Here is a 23,510-nt window from a genome sequence, read left to right as displayed (position 1 = left end):
TTTAATGGAGATGGTGGTGGTTTGTTTTTGTTTGGCAAGGGAGGACATAGAGGTTTAAGAAGGTCTATTGCCCTGACGCCATGAAGATATATACCTGTATTATCTTTTAAAAGATATTAAAGGTTAGACTTTAAAATTAGATCTTTAATTCATCTAGAATTTGTATTTGGTATGAGGTAGGGATCCAATTTGGTTTTTCTTTTTCTCAGATGAATATACAACTTGCCCAAGATGATTTCAAAGGCCACCTCCATCATGTGCCATGTTCTCATAAGTGCACAGCTGTCCCTGGACTTGCCGTTCCATTCTGTGGATGCGTGGGTCCATTTTGTTCTAGAGTCATTCTCTAAAATTCCTGTAATTACAATGAGTCTTAATGTTTGGTCACCATCTTTTCTTGGGTTTTCAAAGTGGTTTTGACTAACATTGCATTTGTAATATTCCATACGAATTTCAAAACTGGTTTGCCAAGTTTAATGAAAAATCCTGTTGGGGTGTTGTGTGAAGTTGCATTGAATTTATTAATTCTGAGAGAATTGGCTTGCTTTAACAATTGAATCCTCCCTTCCATTTCATCCTTCTCTGTTAAGGTTTTCTTTTATGTCCTTTGGTGAAATTTTTATCAGGCCAATTCCTTCATATTTTGTGAGTTTTATTGCTATTAAGTGTTTGTATTTAATTAATTTTCTCAATTATTACTGTATAAGAAAGCTAATGATACTTGAATATTGTTCTCATTAACCTGCAACCTTGCTGACTTTCTAAAAATTAGTTTTATTTTTATCAGTGGATTATTTTGGATATGTTTTATAATGCCACTTTGTTTCTCTTTTCAAATTCTATATTTTTTCCTTTTTTGTTTCTTATTAGCCAAGATTTTCAATATAGTGTTGGTGGTAAGGGTGCTATCCTATATCCTTCTGTTGGTTCTTACTGTAACAGAAGGGCTTCTCAATTTCATTACCAAAAGTGGTTTGTTGCTGTTTGCTAAGAGGTTTGCTTGTTTGGTTAGTTATATATATAGGTATTGAATTTTGAATACTTTTTCTGTTTATACTGAGATTTTCTTTTCCTTTAAGATGTGAATATTTCAAATTAATTGATATTCTAATAAGGCATCTTTGAATTCTTGGGATAAACCCTCTTTGGTCAAAGAGTATTATTCTTTCAGTCTATTGCTAGACTCAACCTACTATTTTGTTTGGAGTTTTGCATCTGTGCTTTTAAGTAACATTGGTCTAAAGTTCTTGTTCTTTGTACCACATGTAATGAACTAGGCAGCTTTTCTACTTTTCTGTGCTCTGGTGTACTGATTTTAATGTAAGAACTATCTGTTCCTTTGAGTTTTAGTAGAATTTATCTGTAAAACTGGGCCTGTTACTTTTTGAAGATCCAATATATTTTATAGTTTATGTTTTTGTAAGAATTTTCAAATTTTGTTTCGGTGGCAAATTTATTGCATTAAAGTTGCTCATATTACTTGTGATTTGTAAAATCTCGAATCCATCTGTATTTAGATGCCCTGTTTTGTTGCTAATGGTGTTTACTTGTGCTCTTGCTTTCTCTCTCAAGCAACCTTGCCCAAAGTTTGTATGTCTTCGTCTTTTTGAAGAAGTTTTTGAAGTGTTTGATTCTGTGGATCAGACCTGTTGATTTGCTTTCTAGATCTAAGCTCTCATCTTTAGTAGTGCCTTCCTTGTATTTTGTTCACATTCAGTTTTAGGGACGGGTAAATGAGTTTTATGTTTGTTTATCTTTTTGGTTTTAGCTGTTGGCACTTAATTCTTTTTTCTGTTTTATTTTTAAATGAAAGGAAATGAAATATTCAATTAGGAGCTGGCAAAGGTATTTTGCATGAAGGGTGTTATGCATAGAGCTTCTCCATATTGTATTTTTAGGTGTTAGGCGTGGTTTTCAGATTCTGGCCTAACTTACACCCTGCCATGTGAGTACCTCTGATGGAGCCCTGATAGTTATAAATCTGAGAGTTCACAACGAGTGCTTTCAAGGGGAATTTCTCATGGAACAGGCCACAGGTGTGCTACCCAGTGTGAGGGGCATGTATCCCTGGTTATTCACTCCAACACTCAGCTGGATGTTGCTTTGAAGGTTTACTTGTTTACTTGTGCTCTTGCTTTCTCTCTCAAGCAAACTTGCCCAAAGTTTGTATGTACTAGTCTTTTTGAAGAAGTGTTTGAAGTGTTTGATTCTGTGGATCAGACCTGTTGATTTGCTTTCAAATCAACCTTCAATATATAGGTATTCAATATATAGGTATTTTGCAGGTGTGATGAACATCTATAATCAATTGCCTTTAAGTAAAGGAGATTATCCTTGATAATCTGGGTGAGCCTGATGCAGTCAGTTGAAAGCCCTAAGAACAGAACGAGGTTTCCCGGAGGAAGAAGAAATTGTGCCTCGGGCAGCAGCTTCAGCTTGTACCTGAGAACCCCCGCCTGCCCTTCTTGCTGGTTGGGCCTGTGGACTTCAGACTCACCTACTCAGTTCCTGTAATCATACAAGCCAACTCCTTGTAATACGTTTCTAAATCTGCTAATGGTCCCCAACTTATGATGGTTCCGCTTAGGATTTTTCAGCTTTACAAGGATGTGGAAGTGATATACATTCAGCAGAAACATACTTCAAGGACCCATGTAACCATTCTGTTTTTCATATTCAGTACAGTATTCAGTGCATTACATGAGATATTCCATACTTGATTATAAAACAGGCTTTGTGTGTTAGATGATTTCGACCAACTGTTGGCTAATGTAAGTGTTCTGGATATGTTTAGGCTAGGCTAAGCCAGGATGTTCAGTAGATTAGATGTATTAAGTGCATTTTTAATTTGCAGTATTTTCAAATTACAATGGGTTTATCAGGACATAACCCCATTGTAAGTCAAGGAGCACCTGTGTATCTCTCCCTGGTTCTCTTTCTCTGGTTGAACTGATTGATACAGCCAGAAATTACTGTCTTAAAATATTTTCCAAGTTTTTGTTTTTATCCAAGTTAGTCATATATATAATTTGAATAGCCATTTGTTCTACAAGGCTTATTATAAAAAGTAACTCCCTCCCTAGAGCAACCATTTATAACTCCTTTCAACCTCCACACCTCTAAGTAACATGTGCAGGTTGCTGCTGCTTGATTTTTTGTTGTCAGCATGATTTATGAACTTCCTACTCTGGTTGGCCCTTTAACCATTGCCCCATTGCCCAGTTACCCCTCTTCCCAGTATAGTTACATGTTATTTTGGTTAGATCAAGATTTAACATTGTTGTTATTGTTGTAAATGTTATTCATAGCTGAGCTCTGTAGTCTCAAGTGATTTGTCTTTTCCTTTCTTGCATTAGGTTTTGTGTTCCCTGTTCCTAATACATGAATATATACGTCAGTTACACACACAGGGGCCTCAGCCTCCTGAGTAGCTGGGACTACAGGCACATGCTACCATGCCTGGCTAATTTTTTAAAAATTTTTCCGGAGATGGGGTCTTGCTGTGTTGCTCAGGCTGGTTTTGAGCTCAAGTAATCCTCCCTCTTCAGCCTCCCAAAGTGCTGGAGTTATGGGTGTAAGCCACCGTGCTCAGCCTGTCTTCCAATTTCTAATGTTTTTGAGATGACTAATGCCATTCTAATAATCCTTTGTTTAAAAGAGAAAAAAAAACTTGTATTTTCTCTCTGGAGCTTGTAAGATTTTCTGTTTGTCTTCAGTGTTCTGAGAATTTCATTATTCGCCTTGGTAAGGGTGTTTTTTTCCCCTCCATGCATTGTGCTAGGCACTCAGACCCTGAGTGGAACTCATGTCCTTCAGTCCTGGTTTTGCCAAAAAAACAAATTTTTCTTTTGAGACGGAGTCTCACCCTGTCACCCAGGCTGGAGTACAGTGGCTTGATCTCACTCACTGCAACCTTCGTTTTCCGGGTTCAAGTGATTCTCCTGCCTCAACCTCTCCAGAGTAGCTGAGATAACAGGCATGCCACCATGCCCAGCTAATTTTTTTGTATTGTAGAGATGAGGTTTTGCCATGTTGGCTAGGTTGGTCTCAAACTCCTGACCTCAGATGATCCACCCACCTTGGCCTCCCAAAGTGCTGGGATTGCAGGCGTGAGCCACCGTGCCTGGCCCAGAATTGTTAATACTCTCAAAACTCATGTTTTCTCTGACCTACCATTTTGGGCTTCCTGTTGTTCAAATTCAGGGCCATCAGACAACGTTTAAAGAAAAGAGCGTCGTACATGTCTTTTTGGGTGTAAAGGGCAGTGGACTTTAGGTCAGACAGATGGGGGCTTGAATGCCTCCAGCATCTCTGACTAGCTGGGTGACCTTAAGGCCGGGGGCGGGAGTGTTATTTAACTTTTGGGTCGGAATTTCCACCTCGCAGGGGTCTTGTGACAGTTATGTTTCAAATAAAATTGAATCATTTATTAAGCATTTGGAAAAGAGCCTCCTCTCTAATGGGCGTTAAATAAATAGTATGAGCTTGTGTTGTTATTACTGTTACTTAAGGAACTCTAGTTTGATACTGGGGTGTTGGTGTGGTGTTCATACCAATGCAGGGAGCAAAAGCAGGCAACCAGAGGTCCTACTTCTGTCACTGAGCAGAGCTCCTCAGGAATGGCAGTGCCTCTGTGTTGTGAGGGGCTTGATGAGGGGATGTTGTGCTTGGTCCTTTAAATGCCCGACGGCCACCAGGGGAGGGAGGTGTGTGAGCCCAGCCAGGGTGGCTCATCTCGGATTCCATGGCAACCTTCAGGGGTTGGAGGGCTTGTCCCCGAGACTCTGATTCCTTCTCTTGTAACAGAAAACAGCAAACTGATGGTGCTTCCTTGACCAGAAGCTGGGCTATGTCTTGGAGAGGCAGCCAAGTGCCGCAGAGTGCCCTCATTTTCATGGAGGTGGTCGTAGCCCTCGGCCGCTGCTGCGTTACCTTTTGCTGTGGCTTCCTGTGATCCCGCCAGCCTCAGCTTCGTGGTGCCCCTGGAGCTGGGCATCTGCTCCCTTTTTGGTGCTTGCTCTGCAGTGCCTCACTTGGCAGGTTGGCCAGCCAGCCAGAAAATGCCGGGGATCAGGGCACCCCAGTCTGCTGGGAAGCCCACTGATGACCCTGATGTCTCTTGGCTGGGGAACTTTCTGGCTGCTCACCTGCTTGTCTAAACATCAACTCTTGACCCTCCCGACATCAAAATGGTCTGATGCTGATTTAAAAATTGTGAAGCCATTGAATGTGAATCCATGGTAATTTGTCAATATAATTTAATAACCAGGGGAAATGGAGGGCTCAGGCTTGGCGCAATTTCCTCTACATCTGCCAGCTTTTCTCATCTGCTGGTTGGGGGCGGGGAAAGTGGTGATGAAAAGTTCTCAAGACAAGAGTGACTGTTTCAATTTCACCTGGGGCCATAAATCAATATTCATTTACTATTCAGCCAGCATTAGCATTTCCCTGGGTAATACTCTAACACATGTAGTGTCAGGATGGCTGAAATTTGTCCTCATTAGGAAGGCAGAGGACTCCTTTTTGCAGGCATAAGCAAGTGAGCCTCCTATTCCGCTTGCTGGCTCACATCTCATGAAAAAGGAAAGTGTTGGTCTTTGGGGGAAGGGGTGGGTTAGGATTTCAGACATGGTCTCTGCTCAGTGTCAGTGGCCACAGTTCATTGTGACCTGGGTTTATGACTGCTGGTGTCACCCTTGATGAGGAATAAGCTTAAAGTGGGAGGTGACAACTGGCCCTGCAGAAAAACATTTTATTTCTACACGAGGTTTTTCTGTGAGCAACACCATTAATAACAACTCATCCTTGTCTTATCTTTGAGATGAGACTGTATGGGAAAATGGGGGTGGTGGCGAGGACAGAGAAACTTGGTGTCACAATGTTGGAAACTGCTGTTGGCTGATGACCAGCTAGAAACATTTTCTTTGAAGATGAGAATTAATCAGGAGGTGGAATTTTATTTACAGATGCTCGCTCTCACCGCCACCTCCACCTCCACCTCCATTTTGGTGTATGGAGTATCAGGTGGGAGTGACAGGGAGAGATGGTGGGATTCATTCCTGATGAGCACGTTGGAGGAGGTGGAAGGTCACCTTGAGACATCCTGACCCCCGAGGTCTTGCTCTGTGAGTGCACCAGCCATCTTCAAGGCTGCTTGTAGACTTTGACGGGAGAAATGGTTCTCACAGCACTTTCATCTCAGCTCATGTCACTCTGATATTTTGACCTGAATGTGCAGATGTCATGAAGGGAGATGGTCTCCTACGTAACGGGGGAGCATTAGACCCCGTCAGCTTCTCTCCTGTTCCTTCCCCCATCCTTGCATCAACAACTGCCCAACTCCATTGGAAACTGAAATAAAAAAGCCTAGTGTATTAGTCCATTTTCACGCTGCTGATAAAGACATACCTGAGACTGGGTAATTTACAAGGAAAAAGAGGTTTAGTGGACTCACAGTTCCACGTGGCTGGGGAGGCCTCACAATCATGGTGGAAGGTGAAAGGCATGTCTCACATTGCAGCAGATAAGAGAGCTTGTGCAGGAGAACTCCCCTTTATAAAACCATCAGATCTCTTGAGACTTGTTCACTATCAGGAGAATAGCACAGGAAAAGCGCCCCACCATGATTCAATTACCTCCCACTAGGTCTGTCCCACAACACATGGGAATTGTGGTAGTTACAGTTCAAGATGAGATGTGGGTGGAAATACAGCCAAACCATATCACCTGGTGTCAATGGGAAACATTTAGATGGAATTATAATAAACCTGTCAGGGGGAGGGCCATGAAACAAATAGCTAGAGTAAGACTCCAGGATGATACAGAATCAACAGCTGATACCTGCAACAAGATGGATGAATCTCAAAAACATGATGTTGACGAACAAAGTCATCAACACCACCAAATCATACTGTGTGATTCCACTTATATAAAATCTAAGAGTAGAAGAAATTAATCCATGGTGATTGTAGTCAGAATGTGGTTGCAGGGGGCTGAGAAAGGGACGTGAAGGAATTTCGGGGGTCATGGAAATATTCTGTTTTGTTTTGGGGATGGTTAAATGGGTATTACCATTGACAGAATTTATCAGATTCAACATTTAAAATCTGTACCTTTATTGTATGCTAATTACACCTCAATAAAAAAGTATATAATAATTTAAAAACTCTTAATCCCTAGGTACATTTTGGAGGCAGGGTGTTAGTCGAGCACAATGAGTTTTATTCCTGTGACTTGCCAAATCTCAGGTCCCCTCTCTTTGCCTAACTCCTTTTTGACTATTTGCCAGGTCACTATCTCCCACAGCTCCCATTCTTCAATTGTCTGCACCACTTTCTAGCCACTGACTGCTTTATCCCAAGGTCAGAGGGAAAAACCAACTTGTTCCTAAATCAGTGTGATCAAATAAAACTTTCTGTGGTCATGGGAATGTTCTATTTCTACACTCTTGAGTATGATAGCCTGTAGCCATATTGAGCACTTAATTGTGGCTAATCAAATGAGGAACTGAGTGTTCAATTTTATTAATTTTAAATTTAAGCACATGTGTATAAATGTGAAAAGCACTATTAAAAAAAAGAAAAAAGATCGGGGGGTGAGGAGTGATTGCAATCAGGGACCACCTCACTGAGAGCTGACACTTGAGCAGAGAGATGACACAGTGAGCCCTGTGGCTGTGTGGAACCTCCAGGCAGAGAGAGTGGCATGTGCAAAGGCCCTGGGGTAGGAGCCTGCCAGTCATGCTTGAGGAACAGAGAGGAGGCAGAGCAGCTGGAACAGAGTGAGAAAAGGGGAGAGTGTTGGGAGGTGAGGGCAGAGGAGTCCCCTTTATCCAGCTGGTTTGGTTGGGGTTGGCTTTTCTGCAAGGAGCTGGAAAAGACTATGTCTCATAATGTACACCAGGTCATGGGGACACTTATCCACCAACTTGCAAGACTGTGTATGGGGCAGTGCAGGCGCTGTGCATCTTCCAGGAGAAAAGCTGACCTGGTCTGGCTGACCAAAGTCTCCTGAGCTAGTGTACGATAACCCACATCACAGGTCAGCACGAGAATCCTCACCCAGATCAGATTTTGTCAGCTCTCCCCTAATTGCCTTTGAATCCTAAAATTAGGCCTGTGGCTTTCACCATATTCCAGCCTGGCTGAGAGAAGTGGAAGCGGTGGGGTGGGTAGCATCAGGCCTCCTAAGCAGAGCTGGAGGATGGTTGGGAGCCCTGAGCTTGGGACACAGCTCTGTCACTTTCTCTTTGCTGTTTCTGGGGGAGTGACCCCTTTCTGTGTGCCTGAGTGTGCCTCAGTTTCATCACCTGCGGCATGAATTAGGTCCTCCCTAAGCCCTTTTTCCTTTCTAATGCTGTATGATTTTAAGATCACCTCACGTTTGTACAGAAGGGATGCTCGCCCTTATCTATGGGGGTCAGATTTGGGGCCCCAGGGATGTGTGTTTCCACAACTTGTTCTCTGAGATGACAGGATTAGCATTGGTATACACCAAAACATTTGGGATGTAATGCTTTTTATACCCCAGGGGTCTGTCAGGTTCTTGGAATCCCTGTATAAGCATTTTGTTCAATAGGGTAAAGGTGTTATTTTTCACACTTTGGGGCAATGAAGTTGGAAAATTCAAATCTGAGCATTACTAGCTCTTGGAAAAGACATGCCACTCAGATGGACTGGCCATTGGCTTTTGTCCCACACAGTCTGGAATGCAGGGGGCATGATGGGAGAAGGGTGAGGTGGCATCTTCTACACTTCCCTGAAGTTCGGGCTGTAGGACTGCCTTAGTTCATTCAGGCTGCTATCACCGAATGCCATAGACTGGGCAGCTGACAAGCAACAGAAAAGGATCTTTCATGGTTCTGGAGGTTGGGAGGTCCACGATCCAGTCACCAGCAGATTTGGTGTCTTGTGAGGGCCTGCCTCCTGGTTCATCAATGGCTGTCTTCTCACTGTGTTCTCACATGGGGAAGAAGCAAGGATGTCCTTTGGGGTCTCCCTTATGAGGAAGGGCACTAATCCCCAGAACTGACCCCTTCCACCCCAGGATGAGGGGAGCAGTATCCCAAGGCTGCATAAGGCAGCAAGAGCCCTAGGCCTGGATCCCGAAATGATTCTTTCCTCTGAGGCCTCTGGGGCTGCAATGAGAGGGGTTGACTTGAAGATTTCTCAAGTGCCTTCAAGGCCTTTTTTCCCATTGTCTTGACTATGAACACCTGGCTCCCTTTCAGTCCTGCTAATCTCTCTAGCAAGTAGTTGCTCCACAGGCTGCTTGGATTCCTTCCCTACCACGGGCCCAGGCTACAAATTTTGCAAACTTTTAACACTCTGCTTCCCTTTTAATTTTAAGTTCAACTTTAACTATTTTGCTTCCACATCTGATGGTAGGTTGTTAGATGCAGCCACACCACCTCTTGAATGCTTTGCTGTTTAGAAGTTTCTTCAACCACATACCCTGAGTCATCACTCTTAAGTTCAAACTTCCACAGATTCCTAGGGCACAAACACAAAGCAGTTAAGTTCTCTGCTAAGGCATACGTGGGCGATCTTCACTCCAGTTCCCAATAACTTCCTTGTTTCCATCTGAGACCTCTTCAGCCTGGTCTTCACTGTCGATATTTTTATGAGCATTATGGTCACAACTATTTAATAGTCTCTAAGAAATTCCAAACTTTCCCTTATCTTCCAGTCTTCTCCTGAGCCCTCCAAATTCTTCCAACTTCTGCCCATTACCCAATTCCAAAGCTGCTTCCACATTTTCAGGTATCTTTAAAGAAATACCTGATGCTAGGTAATTTATAAAGAAAACAGGTTTAATTGACTCATGGTTCTACAGGCTGTGTAATCATGGCACCAACAGCTGCTGGACTTCTAGTGAGGGCCTGAGGATGCTTACAATCATGGTAGAAGGTAAAGGGCAAAGCCAAGGAATCACACAGTGAGAGCAGTAGCAAGAGTGGGAACAAGGAGGTTCCAGACTTTTAAACAATCAGATCTCGAATGAAATAACTTGATAATAATCCCATTATCAAGAGGATGGTGCCAAACCATTCATGAGGGATCTGCCCCCATGATCAAGTCACCTCTCACCAGGCCCCACCTCCAACATTTGGAATCACATTTCAACATGAGATTTGGAGAGGACAAACATCCAAACCATATCAACAAACCTGTCCATTCCACATCTTGTACAGCTTCACCAGTCTGTGGGATGGGATGGACAGAAAAGTGCTATGAGGGCCATGTTCTTCCATTTCAATAGGTAGGACCTTGGGTTGATAATTAATCACAGACTTCCTTGTTGGTGCTTATCCAACATTTTCTTTCTTGCTCTCTTTGAAAAAAATCTTACTTTCTAGGCCTTCATGGTATATTTTCTCATCTGAAAGTTACTATCTTAAAAGCAAAAGCTATGCTTACTCTTTGCTTCTTGTAAAACACTTCAGCCTATACACTGGTGCTCAGTGAGTCTTTATTGATGTCATTGATTGAAGTATTTGGATTGTCCAGAAATTTCCTATTCCCCATGGCTCTGATACATACTAAACACTCTCATGAAGTCCAGGTTAGCAAACTGATGGTTCCTGAAAGGTGGGACTTACCAAATTCCACCCTGCACATCATGTATATACCATGCTGCTTATTCACTCCCACGTGGCACATTTCTCTGCCACAGCTTTTAAACAAACAGATTGCACTATGTTACAGTTAGTGGCTTGTGTGTCTATCTCTCTAACTAGGTTGTAAGTTCTTTGAGGGTAAAATGGCATCACATTTATGTCTATCTCCCTAGAAATTCACCCAGTGCCTCCTGCATAGTGGTTCCCAAGTGCTCCGTCAGAGCCAGCAGTGCGACTGACACTGGACACGCGCCGGACAACAAATGAGCAACACAACGTTCTCTCTGACATAGAGCTCACAGGCAGATAAGAAAGAGGGGTGGGTGAGCCAAAGACTACAAGATGCTGCAGCAAGTGCTAAACGTAGGTGTGGTGTGCAGTCTTCAGTGGGCAGAGGGTTCCTACTCAGCCTGGAGGAGTCAGACAAGGTTTTCCAGAGTTGATGATAAAGAGGAAACTTGTTGAAGGAGTAAACAGAAGGCACTCAACTGAGGTTCACTAAGTTGAATTGAACATGAGGCATGGCAGTGATGATAATCATGTAGAACCCAGGCTTCTGCAGGCCATACTGCAGGGTCAGTGAGTACACTGATGGGCTGTCAGGAAAAGCTTGATAGAGGATAAAACACTTGAGATGTCTAGAAAAAAGAGTGTTTATCCACATCCATAGGAAGCTCCTGAGACTTAAAGCCAGCCCCCCAGGTCCATGTTCCACCACTGACCTCTAAGCCTCTGATTTAATCTTTACAACGACTGTGGTTTGATCTGTGTCCTTTACTGTACATTCCAATAATGGACGTTAGGAACATTATGAACATTATGATGTACATGATCATACCAGCTTATGTGTATAAGCTGAATTATGTAAATGTCAGTAATTATCACCTAAGAATCCCTGAGATAAATAGTATTTTTTAAAACAATTAGTTTTATTGAGATATAATGTACATACAATAAAATTCACCCTTTAAGTATACAGCTTGATGAGTTTTGACAGATGTGTATTGTCACAGAACTACCACCACAATGAAGATATAGAATATTTCCATCATCCCCAAAACGATCCCTCCTGCCCCTTTGCTGTCATTAATCACCTCCTCTCCCCAGCTAATCTGCTTTCTGTTACTATAGGTCCCCTTTTCTGCAGTCATATAAATGAAATAATTCAGTATTTAGTCTCTTGTGTCTATCTTCTTTTATTTAGCATAATGCTTTTGAAATGCAGCCCTATTCTTGCTGAACATATCTGTGCTTCATTATTATTTATTGCTGAGTAATATTCTGTTGTCTGGACAGATGACAGTTTGTTATTCCATTCACCAGTGGTTGGACATTTAGGTTATTTCCAGTTTTTGACTATTATGAAATTAGCAGCTGAGAACATTGGTATGCAAGTCTTCATGTGGACATATGCCTTCATTTCTCTTGGAGTAGAATTGCTGAATCCTATGGTAAGTCTATATTTAATTTCATAAGGAATGGCCAACCTCTTTTACAAAATGACTGTACCATTTTACATTCTCACCAGCAACATATGAGAGTTCCAGTTGCTGTACATCCTCACATACTTGGTATTATGTGTTTTCTTTTTTTTTAATTTTGGTGATTCTAATGAGTGTGTAGTGGTCACTCACAGTGGTTTTCATGTACTTTTCCCTGTTGACCAATAATGTTGATTATCTTTACTTGTGCTTATTTGCCGTTCTTACACCTTATTTGGTAAAGTGTTCAAATTTTTGCCTTCTGTTTTAATTGAGTCATCTCTTTTCTTATTGAGATGTAGAAATTATTAAATATTCTGGATACCAGTTCTGTATCAGATATGTTTTACAATTTTTTTTTCTGTATCATGGCTTGCCATCATTTTCTTAATAGTCTTTCAAGGAGCAAAAGTTTTAATTTTGATAAGGTCTAATTAATCACAGTTTTCTTAATGGTTAGTGCTTGTTTTTTGTCATAGGAAATACTTTGCCTAACCCAAGGTCATACATAATTTAGTTTTACAGTTTTAGCTTCACTTTGAGATCTGCAGTCCATCTCAAAATTTATATATAGTGTGAAATAAGGATCAGGATTTATTTCTTTCCGTACACGTATCCAATTGTTCTAGTGCCGTTAGTTGTAAAGAGTTTACATTTTCCACTGGATTGCTTTTGTGCTTTTGTCTAAAACTAAATGACTATATCTGAGAGTGGGCTAATTTCTGGGCTATTTTCTTCTGTTGATCTGTATGTCTGTCTGGCTTTATGACAGTATCACTTCTTGATTACAATAGCTTTATAATAAATCAGTTTGGAAATGACTTATTTCATAAATCAAATAAGGAAAGGCCTTGTGTAAACCTTTGAAACTTGTTATTTTTCAAAATCACTTTGCTTATTGTAAGCCCTTTCATTTACACATAAATTTTAAAATCAACTTGTCCATTTTTATTTCTTTAAAAAAGCCTGCTGGGATTTGGCTTAGGGTGGCTTTTGCATCCAGATCAGTTTGGGGAGAACTAACATTTTAATGATAATTGAACACAGTATATCTTTCCATGTACTAAAATCTTTTAATTTATCTCCGTAATATTTTGTAGTTTTCAGTGCACAGGTCTTACATGTAAAATTTATCACTGAGTATTTTGTATTTTTATGCTACTTTAAATAGTGTTTCCAAAAACTCCATATTTCTAGCTAGTGTACAGAAATACAATTGAGTTTTACTTACTAACTTGGTATGTGGTCTTATTAAACTCTCTTATAGTTCTAATAACTATGTTTTGTGTGTGGGAGGGGTGGTAAATTAGGGTTTTCAAAATAGAAAATTACGTAGTCTGTAAATAAAAATGGTTTTACTTCTTTCTTTTCTATCTGTATACTGGCTAGTCCCTCCTAATCAGTGTCGAATAGAAGTAATGAAAGTAGATGTCCTTGCCTTTTTCCTGATCTTAGGAGTAACATTCATTTTTTTCACCATTGGTTGATATTAGTTGTAGGTTTTTCGGAGATACCATTTATCAGGTTGAGGAAATACCTTTCTATTCCTAGAGTGCTGAGAAGTCTTTGGCTTCCTTCTTTTCTCCTTCCCTTCTCCATGTGTGGGTAGTGACACATTTGACACATCAAATGCTCTTTCTGCATCTTTTGAGATGATTATATGGGCTTTTTTGTTCTGTCAATATGGGAAATTGCTTTGATTGATATTTGAATGTTTAATCGATATTGTTTCCCCAGGATAAACCCCGTTTGGTCATGTTGTATTATCCTTTTTATATATTGCTGAATTTGTGTTGCTGATACTTTGTTGAGGACTTTTAAATCTGATTCATGAGAGCTATTGGGCTGTAGTTTTCTTTTGATGCTTTTGCTTTTAGTGTCATGGTAATGCTGGCCTCAGAAATAAATTGGGAAGTGTTTCTTCTTTATCTTTTTTTCTGAAAGAGATGTTTTAGAATTGGTTATTTCTCCTTTAAATGATTAAATGTTTGGCAGAATTTGCCAGTAAAAGCATTGGGGCCTGAAGTTTTGTGAGAAGGATTTTCACTACAATTTCAAGGTCTTCGGTTGATACAGGGTTCTTCAGGTTATCTACTTCTTGGATGCCCTTTGATTTGTCTATTTTTTCTAAGTTGTCAAATTTATTGGCATCAAGTTGGTTATATTTCCTTGTTATCTTCTTAATCCTGTTGGATCTGTAGTGATGTACCTTCTCTCATTCCTGATATTGGTAACATGTGTCCTCTTTTTTCTAGATGTGTCCTGGAGGTTTATCCTACCATCCTACCTTACTGATCTTTATCAAGGTCTTTGGTTTTATTGATTCTTCTCTACTGTTTATCCATTTTCTGTCTCATTGGTTTCTTTTTCTTTCTTTTTTTTTTTTTTTTTTTTTTTGAGACGGAGTTTCACTCTTGTTGCCCAGGCTAGAGTGCAATGGTGTGATCTTGGGTCACTGCAACCTCTGCCTCCCTGGTTCAAGTGATTCTCCTGCCTCAGCCTCTCACGTAGCTGGAATTACAGGCGTGTGGCCCCACACCCAGCTAATTTTGTATTTTTAGTAGAGACAGGGTTTCACCATGTTGGTCAGGCTGGTCTTGAACTCCTGACCTCAGGTGATCCATCTGCCTCGGACTCCCAAAGTGCTGGGATTACAGGTGTGAGCCACCGTGCCTGGTCTGTCTCATTGATTTCTGCTCATAAGTTTATTATTTCTTTGCTTCTTCTTACTTTGGGATTAATTTGATTTTCTTTTAATTTTTTCTTAAAGGCAAAGCTCAGATCATTGATATTAGGCCTTTTAAACATTTTTAAGTACATTATTTACTATAAATTTTCCTCTAAGCACTGCTTTTGCTGCATACCACTAATTTCAGTATACTGTTGTTCTACTTTATTTCACTTCAAAATATATTGTAATTTCCCTGGTGACTTATTCTTTGATTCATGAGTTTTTAAGAAGTGGGTTGTTTTATTGTTTAGTTTCCAAATACTAGAATATTCTAGATATCATCCTGTTACTGATTTCTAGTTTAATCCCATTGTCAGAGAATATGCCTTGTATGATTTCAGTTTTTTAATTGGTTGACATCTTTTTAATGGCATAGAATGTGATCTACATTAATATTACATTTAAAAAGAATGTGTGTCCTGCCTTTGTAGGGTAGATGTTCCATAAATGTCAGGCAAAGCTGGTTGATCATGTTGTTGAAGTCTTCTGTTTACTGACTTTCTGTTAGTTTGTTCTATCAGTTATGTAAAAGTGTTCTGATCTTCATCTTTAATTTTGGATTTGTCTGTTTTCATTGCTGTAATGAATGATCCATATGTGCCATCATTTGCATACATGTACAGGTATAGCAGTAAGATAAATTCACATAAGTGGGTGGCTTGCTCAAAGGGTAGATTTGTACTTTTCAGAGAAATTGTCAAATTGTTCTCTGTACAGGTTGGACCATTTTGCACTGCCACCAGAATTGTATGAGAGACTGTTTTCTCATAGCCTTGTAATATTTTTGGTTAGATAAAAAGGATCTTACTATAGTTTTGGCTTTCATTTCTTTTATGAGCATTTGAGCCTTTTTCATATGTTTAAAATTTGTTATTTTTAACTGTCTCTCACATATATCTTTGTCCATTTTCTCTTTGTTGGTCTTTTTCTTCTAGATTTCCATGAGCCCTTTCTATAGTAAGGAGATTAACCCTTTGTGATAACCCTTTTCCTAGTTTGTATTTGATCTTTCCCCTGAATATGTTTTAACTTCTGTCTTGTCAAGTATATCAATCTTTTATGGCTTTGCTACTACAAGATGTTGAAGGAGCTTGCCAGCATGGACAAAATTTATGTGGAGTTTACCTTTAATGTACATTTATACTTGGCTTTGAATGAGTGGCTAATTTCCTTAAACCTTTTTGTCATAATCTTCCATCATTCAGTGAAGATTCAACTGTGAGAAATTATAGAGACACAGTGCTGGTAACAGCAGGAACTGAATGCCTAGCAAGGAAATCGCTGTCGCTCTTTTCACGGAATCCACTGTTGAGGGACATGAGAGATGACGATGAGGCCTTAGATGAGGCAACATGGTAGAGTTTACAGCTGGGAACAATTCCAGGTCCTGCCACTGCAGAGTGACCCTGGGAAAGTCATTTAGACTCTCTCCAACTGTTTATGCATCTGTCAGATGCCCACTCTGACAGTGCTGAGAATTCAGTGGCATGATAGGTGTGGCTGCACCTTGAGAGGAGTCAGTGGTGGAACAGCCTACGCATGTTATGGTTTCTCATCATCAGCCATGTCTCCACGTCTGCTGTGGCTTCCTGAATCTCTGAAAGGAATCTTCTCAGAAACTTTCTTTTATTAAACTTAGAGACTGTCTTAGCTTGGGGTGTCAAAGACAAGTGTCGTAGACTAGGTGGCTTAAACAACAGGAATTTCTTCTTCACATTTCTAGAAACTGAAGTCCACAATGAATGTGCCAACAGAGTCAGCATCTGGTGAGGGATCCTTCCTTGGGTTACAGATGGCTGCCTTCTCACTGTGTCCTCATGTGTCCTCATGTGGCCTTTCCCTGGTGCACGTGGGTGGTGGGGAAAAAGATCTTCTGTTTTCTTATAAGGGTACTAGTCGCATTATGTGGTCCCCTTATGACCTAATCTAACCCTAATTATCTTTCAAAGGGCCCCTCTCCAAATACTATCACACTGGGGTTAGGGCTTCAACATATGAATTTTGTAGGAACACAGACATCTAGTCCATAACAGGGACTGATGTCTTTTTAAACATAGTTTTATAGGCAGAATCTCACTCTGTTTCCCAGGCTGGAGTGCAGTGGCACTATTATAGCTCACTGCAGTCTCAACCTCCTGGCCTCAAGTGATCCACTTGCTTCAGCCTTCTGAGTAGCTAGGGCTACAAGCATGTGTCACCATGCCTGGCTAATATTTATATTTTTTGTAGAGACCAGGTCTCGCTATGTTGCCCAGGCTGGTCTTGAACTCGTGGCTTCAAGTGATCTTCCCGCCTCGGCCTCCGAAAGCACTGGGATTCCAGGCATGAGCCACCATGCCCAGCCAGGTACTGATGTCTTGAGCAGGCTGCTGACTGCATCTCTGTGACATTTTGTTCATGCCAACAGTTAACGTGGCAGCCGCATGGAGAGAGGAGCACCTGCGCTGCAGGAGAGCCATCTGGGCCTGGGTAGGGTAATCACAGAGCTTTTAGGACATTGAAAGCTGGTTTTGGGAGAGGGGCTTTGGCAGGTCTGTGCCAGCCTGGATCCTCCTTGGGTTCCTCCGCAGGGTTCATCTGTTTCTGAGGCAGATCCACTCAGCAGTGGTGAGTTGCAGCCTGCAGCTTGCAGCTTTGGGTGACACTCAGAGATGGCCCCAGACTCTGTTCTCCTCGAGGGAAAGGTAGTTGCTCTCTGAGCCAGTCCTAGGAGCAAAGGGTGGCTGGTAGAAATAACCCGTGCTCAGAAAAAGCCTGTCTTTTGCATCTCGGCTTCTCTACGTTAAAAAACTTAGCTTCCCAATGTAGCATTCATTCTGTGCCGGGCCCTGTTTGACCCCATGACACATCCGTATGAAGTTTTGTTTTGTTTTGTTTTTGAGGTGGAATCTCGCTCTGTCATCCAGGCTGGAGTGCAGTGGCCGGATCTCGGCTCACTGCAAGCTCCGCCTCCCGGGTTCATGCCATTCTCCTGCCTCAGCCTCCCGAGTAGCTGGGACTACAGGCGCCCGCCACCATGCCCGGCTAATTTTTTGTATTTTTAATAGAGACGGGGTTTCACTGTGTTAGTCAGGATGGTCTCGATCTCCTGACCTCGTGATCTGCCCTCCTTGGCCTCCCAAAGTGCTGGGTTTACAGGCGTGAGCCACTGGGCCCTGCCCCGTATGAAGTTTTATGGCAGGGTTCAGGCAGGGAAGCAGACCCCTCTAAGTGATGCGGAATAGGGGTTTGTGGCAGGAGTGAGACTTTCCACATGGTGGTTGCTGGTGCCGACGTCCTGGTAAGGCGGGCCTCTGAGTGTGGTGTTGGTCTGAAGTCAGCGGCCGTGCAATCAGGAAAGAAGGCTGGGCAAGGAGGAAGGGGCAAGGACAAACTGGCTCCATGAAGATGGCCTGGACCTGTATGTGACCCTCACTGTCTCAGCCTCCATGATATTGGGCATCCTGCAGAAGAAGCTGGCGCCTTTGCCACAGAGCTATATGCACGCCTGGCTCATGACTCAGCGAAGCTGGAGCAGGGGGATGCAGCAGGAGTGGAGAATCCATGGGCTCGGTGCTGCCCAGCTCTCCCCTGGGCGAGCCCGTGGAGCCACAGAACGTGCCTGGCTGAGCTGCGGCAGCACCGGAGCCGCTTCACCTCCAGAGCCGCTTCACCTCCACCTTTCACAGCTCATGCAGATGTCTCTGGGAGTCAGCTTCAACTGGGAACCACGTAGGAAGGAAATTCTGGGCAACATAGTTCCAGCTGAGCTCTGTGCACGCAGTATATACAGCCACCGTGAGGGAGTCTGTTATTTTTTTCCACTTTATAGGTAGGACAGTGGAGGGATGGAGGGGTTAAGTGACCTGCCCAGAGTCACACAGCTAGTTAAGTGGGGCTACTGCTTCGGTGCCTTTGAAGCTGCCACCCAGTGCTTCTACTTTTTCGCCCCAGGAAGCCCACCCCAGTCCTCCAGGAGCTGGACCTGGGGGCCCTTCGGTCCATGGAGAGCGCCCCCGAGATGAAGCCTCCCAGGTACAGGAAGCTTCCGGCACAGCCCCTGGATAGACTGCGGTGGAGCTCAGTCCTGGTCTCTTGGAAGTTGAAGTTCCTTTATGTTTCACCATGCATCCTTATTTCTCAGTGACAAGCTTCCTGTGTGTCTCTTACAAGAATGCTGACCAGGCTTGGCTGGGGCTCACCGTGAGCACCCGATGCTGCTGGCAGGTGTGGGACGTTTGTGTGTGGATCATGTGTTTGGGCCACTTAACAACAAGTCGTACCTTTTATTGCCAGCTGCTGCCAGGGGCTGTAGGCATCCCACTGCCGCTTACGGGGGAGGAACTGAGATCCAAGTGTTTGTTTCCCAGTGAGCCATGGAGTTTAGACTTGAGCAGAGGCCTGCCTGGCACATGACTTCCACTGGGTCGGCCGAGCCCTGGGTCTGCAGCTCCCTTTAGGAGCTGGAGGAAGGGCCACCAAAGCCATGGGTGGCGTTTCTTGAGCTGCATCTCAGGGTGAGGCAGCACACCCCAGCCCCTGTGCCCCAGGGGCCTAGATACGGGGTAAACACAGATTTTCTCGACCTCTGGAAACTTAGGGAGGAGGGCTTTGCAAACAAAGACTGAATGGAGCCAGAGGGGATTCAGGCATGGGGTAAGCAAAGTGAGTATTCAGTCTCCAAATCTGAGGCCTCAAAGTTCTTGACTTTCCTGACAGCCTCAGTCTCCCAGCCTGTGCTTCCTGAGTCCTGGTAGCACCTGGGGCTGTTGACATGCGATTCTTTGGTCATGTGTCTTAGTCAGTTCTAGCTGTTATAACAAAACACCACAGACTGGGTGGCTCGTAAACCACAGACACTTCCATCTCACAGTTCTGGAGGCTGGGAGTCCAAGACAAGGTGCCAGCAGATTCAGTGCCTGGTGGGGGCCCTTTTCCTGGTTCATGAGATGGTGGCTTCTTCCTGTGTCCTCACATGTGGAGGGGGCAAGCCGGCACTCTGGGGCCTCTTTTATAAGGGCACTCATTCCATTCGTGAGGGCTCTGTCCTTGCAGCCTAATCACCTCCCAGAGGCCCCACCTCCTCATACCATCACCCTGGCAATTAGGTTTCCATGTGTGAATTTTGGAGGGACACATACTCAGATTGTAGCATCGTGTTCACCTTATTTTCTGTGGGTGCTGTCTCCTGGACTTAGGCTGAGTCCTGCACAAAGAGAGCTTCCATCTGGGGCTCCTGACCCCCTCCCGCTGTGTCCCCGGCTGTGTAACCTCTGCATAGGAGGGACTGAAGAGTTGTCAAGAGGCCTGGTTTGGGACGGTCCTTACTGGTCATTTGAGGAGGTGAAACTTCAGTGAGGTGATTACTTTAAATAAGCTTTTAAATGTGAAATAATTTTAGATTAATAGAAGAGTTTTACAGATAGTACAGAGAGTTCCCATATCCCCTCCATCCAGCCTGCTCTACTGTTAACATCGCACACGGCCGCAGCAAATTAATCTCTACCGTGAGATGACGGCGCTATTCACAGAACCCTAGACTCTCTTCTCATTGTCCCCGGTTTTCCCACTGATGACCTTTTTCTGTTCCAGGATGCAGTCTGGATGCCATGTTGCTTTTAGTTGTCACATCTCCTTAAGTCTCCAGTGTGTGTGACAGTCTCTCAGTCGTTCCGCGTGTTTTGTGACCTTGACACGTGAGGAGTAGTGATCGGGTATTTTGTAGACGGTCCCTCCGTTTGGGTTTGTTTGATGTTTCGCAGTTAAAATGAGGTTATGGATTTGGGGATGGAACACCGTGGAGGTAAAGTGCCCTTCTTGTCACATCGTATCAGGGGCCACATGTTACCAACACAGCTTAATGGTGATGTGAACCTTGATCACTTGGCTAAGGTGGTGTCTGCTTGGTTTCTCCATTGGTAAGCTACTGTTTTTCCCTTTCTATACTCTGTGTTAGATTTGAGTCTGTAAGTCCAGCCCAAACTCAAGGGCAGGGGATGGGGTGGGGAGATTAATCTCCAACTCTTGGAGGATGGAGTAGCAAAGAATTTGTGAACATAGGTTGCCAAAATGACCACCGCCATTGACCCATGTTTTCGGGGAGATGCTCTTACCCTATACAGATACCCCATTTCCAGTGAAGTGGCTTTTCAAATGGCTTTGTTCAGTTTTGAACATGAAGCAGGCTGTCTCCCTCTTCCCAGGTTCTGACACGAGGTTTGTGAATTTGATTAATAAAATGCATAGGGAGAAGCCGATTTCTTTGCCTATTTATGATGCTACATCAGAGTTCTGTTGGCCGTTGCATTTTAATATTGGGAAATCTGAAGGCTGTGTCTCTTGGGGGTGACACATGGGAGCTTGAAGCAGAAGAGCTGGATGGGCCCCAATGTCAGGAGAATAGTGGTGCTTACTTATTGCATATGGGACTCACTTGTTTGCTTGTGAAGGTAAGGTAACAACTTAGAGGAAGTGTTAAGATAAGATCAGTAGCAGACAATATTTTTAGATGCTATTTTCTCTACCCATGTCTATGAACTCTCAATTGCCCTGTGTGAATTTAAGGGGAAAAAATATGGTTTTAAGTAGCTCTGGCCCTAACCGACCCTGTGGCAAATTCAGTTGGCTCTGTTGAAGGATTATTAGGCCGGTGGTGTGTTTACGTGTTCCAAAATTCTCAGTCAACTGCTTGGTGAGTTATCTGTGGAAAATTCTATATAGAAGATGCTGTTCTTAGCATTCTGACCAACTCTGTTATTGATCTATGACTGCTACTCATTTTAGCAGAATAGTGGGAAGGTAAATCTCCTACAGGAAAATAAATACATAATGGTTTTCTAAGTAAATATAAATTGGGATTATCTGTTTTTGAGCATCTTTTCCAATTTCTGGTGACACGTAACTGAGATGTGAAAGCATGCAGTATACCCCCACCTGGTGGCAGCACACCTGACTATTTGTACTTGGAACAAGGCTGTGATCTGTAAGGCAAGTGGGTTGCAGATGATCTGCTCCAGCAGGAGGTGAACTGTTGAAATCTGGAACTTTCTCTTGCAGGACGATTTCCTGTTCAGTGTCTCCATTTTAAGTGGGATTCTTTGCAGCATCCTGGCCGTGTTGAAGTTCATGCTGGGGAAGGTTCTGACCAGTAGAGCACTCATAACAGATGGTGAGTAAGGCCAGCGTGCCTAATCTCTGGGGGCTGGGCTCACAGTGGAGGAAGATGCTGTTTGGGTCTCTTTTAGTTGTTTCCCTTGCTGGAGAACTCAATAATTTGGAATCCATTTCTCACTCTCCTACCCGCCTCAAGTTGTTTAATGATTCTCAGAGCTCCCATATCAGAGCAGATATACTGTGCCCTGGGAATTTAATAAACTCTTCATAAATCACCTCCACTCTGACCTCCTAGCAGGGAGGCTTGGGGCTCCCCAGCCTCTTAATCATGAAGCACAAAGGGCTTCCTGGAGTCTTGGGTTTTATGTGCATTGCTCCCCATAAAAAGTAAATGCCTTTTCTGGATTCTATAAATGTTTCCTTTGTGAATTCTCCATGCTTGTTTTTCCTTCCAGCTAGTGGGACGCTCACCTGGAAGTTCAGATTGCAGTTACCAGGTGCCTGCTCTGGGGAAATGACCTGTGTGTTCTCTGCTTAGAATCTCAACCAGCTAGAAAAGTTTGTGTGTGTCCCTGTGGGACAGGAGGAACTTCCTTTGTGACCTTTAGGATGACAGAGAGGGGTGTGTGAGTGCAGGAAAAGTATGTTTCAGGCCCCAGACTCGCTGATATCACTGATGTGTAGACAAGAAACTTGACAAGCAGTGTCTCCTGGACATGTTGCTTTTATTTACTCCTGGGCATGTGCGGTGCCCAGGGGTCAGGTCAAGGGGCAAAAGTCTTGTGGGTTGGTGGGTGCATCTGCACAAAATAGAGCAGAAATATGTGGATTCTTTTTTAAAAAGTTTATATATATGTGTCTGTATATGTATATATGTATACACAAACATAAAAATGTTTTATATGTTATACACACGTATGTGTGTATATATATATATATTTTTTTTTAAGATGGGGACTCGCCATGTTGTTGCCCAGGCTGGTCTCAAACTCCTGAGCTCAGGCAGTCCTCCCACCTTGGCCTCCCAAAGTGCTGGGATTACAGGTGTGAGCCACCGTGCCCGGGTAGATTATTTTTTTAAGAAACACTTCCTTGTCCTAAACTCTCAAGGCTCTTTTGTGTGTGAAGTGTGGAGTGCAGACGTGCATGGTGACAGTGACAGTTGTGGGGCCCTTCTCACCCACAGGACGGAGCATGGTGACATGGCATGGGCTCCTTGTCTTAGCCGATGTTGAGGGCCTGCTGGGTGCAGAGCTGGGCTTTGCACAGTGGGCAGGGGCATGGGAAGCCAAAGTGACTTTTCCACCCTGGGACGGAGCTCTGGCCCAAGAATCCATCTGCAGAGGTGGCGGGACTGTCGGCAGATGTGTCGGCAGTTCTGGGGGGTGAGGGTGGGAGTGTGGGCTGGTTGTTCTTATTGGGGAGCCAGGAGTCCCTGTACCCACCGCCTGCCCCCACTCCTCCTCCTGAGTCTGCAACACGGTCTCTTGGGAAGGCAAGAGGAGGCCCCCAGCTTTTCACCCACGGCTGCCCTCGGAAGAGCATCGCCCGTGTGCATGGATGTGCATGGGGTTCCTTTGAACAGGCC

The 23,510-nt window shown here is 43.4% G+C and overlaps 1 protein-coding gene across 2 annotated transcripts in view; it reads left to right on the top strand.

Annotated features, from left to right (window-relative positions):
* The window catches only part of TMEM163 (transmembrane protein 163), a 262,072-nt gene that overhangs the window by 229,694 nt on the left and 8,868 nt on the right, over positions 1-23,510 (top strand). For both annotated transcript variants that reach the window (XM_054549298.2, XM_024243413.3), the window contains exon 6: positions 21,866-21,977. In XM_054549298.2, the coding sequence (XP_054405273.1) occupies positions 21,866-21,977 (112 nt within the window). The remainder of the gene's footprint in view (positions 1-21,865; positions 21,978-23,510) is intronic.

The sequence above is a fragment of the Pongo abelii genome, chromosome 11 (genome assembly GCF_028885655.2).
Source record: "Pongo abelii isolate AG06213 chromosome 11, NHGRI_mPonAbe1-v2.0_pri, whole genome shotgun sequence".
NCBI classification, from domain to species: Eukaryota; Metazoa; Chordata; class Mammalia; order Primates; family Hominidae; genus Pongo; species Pongo abelii.
Note: the sequence above shows the minus strand (reverse complement) of the source record. Positions and strands in the feature narration are given on the sequence as shown.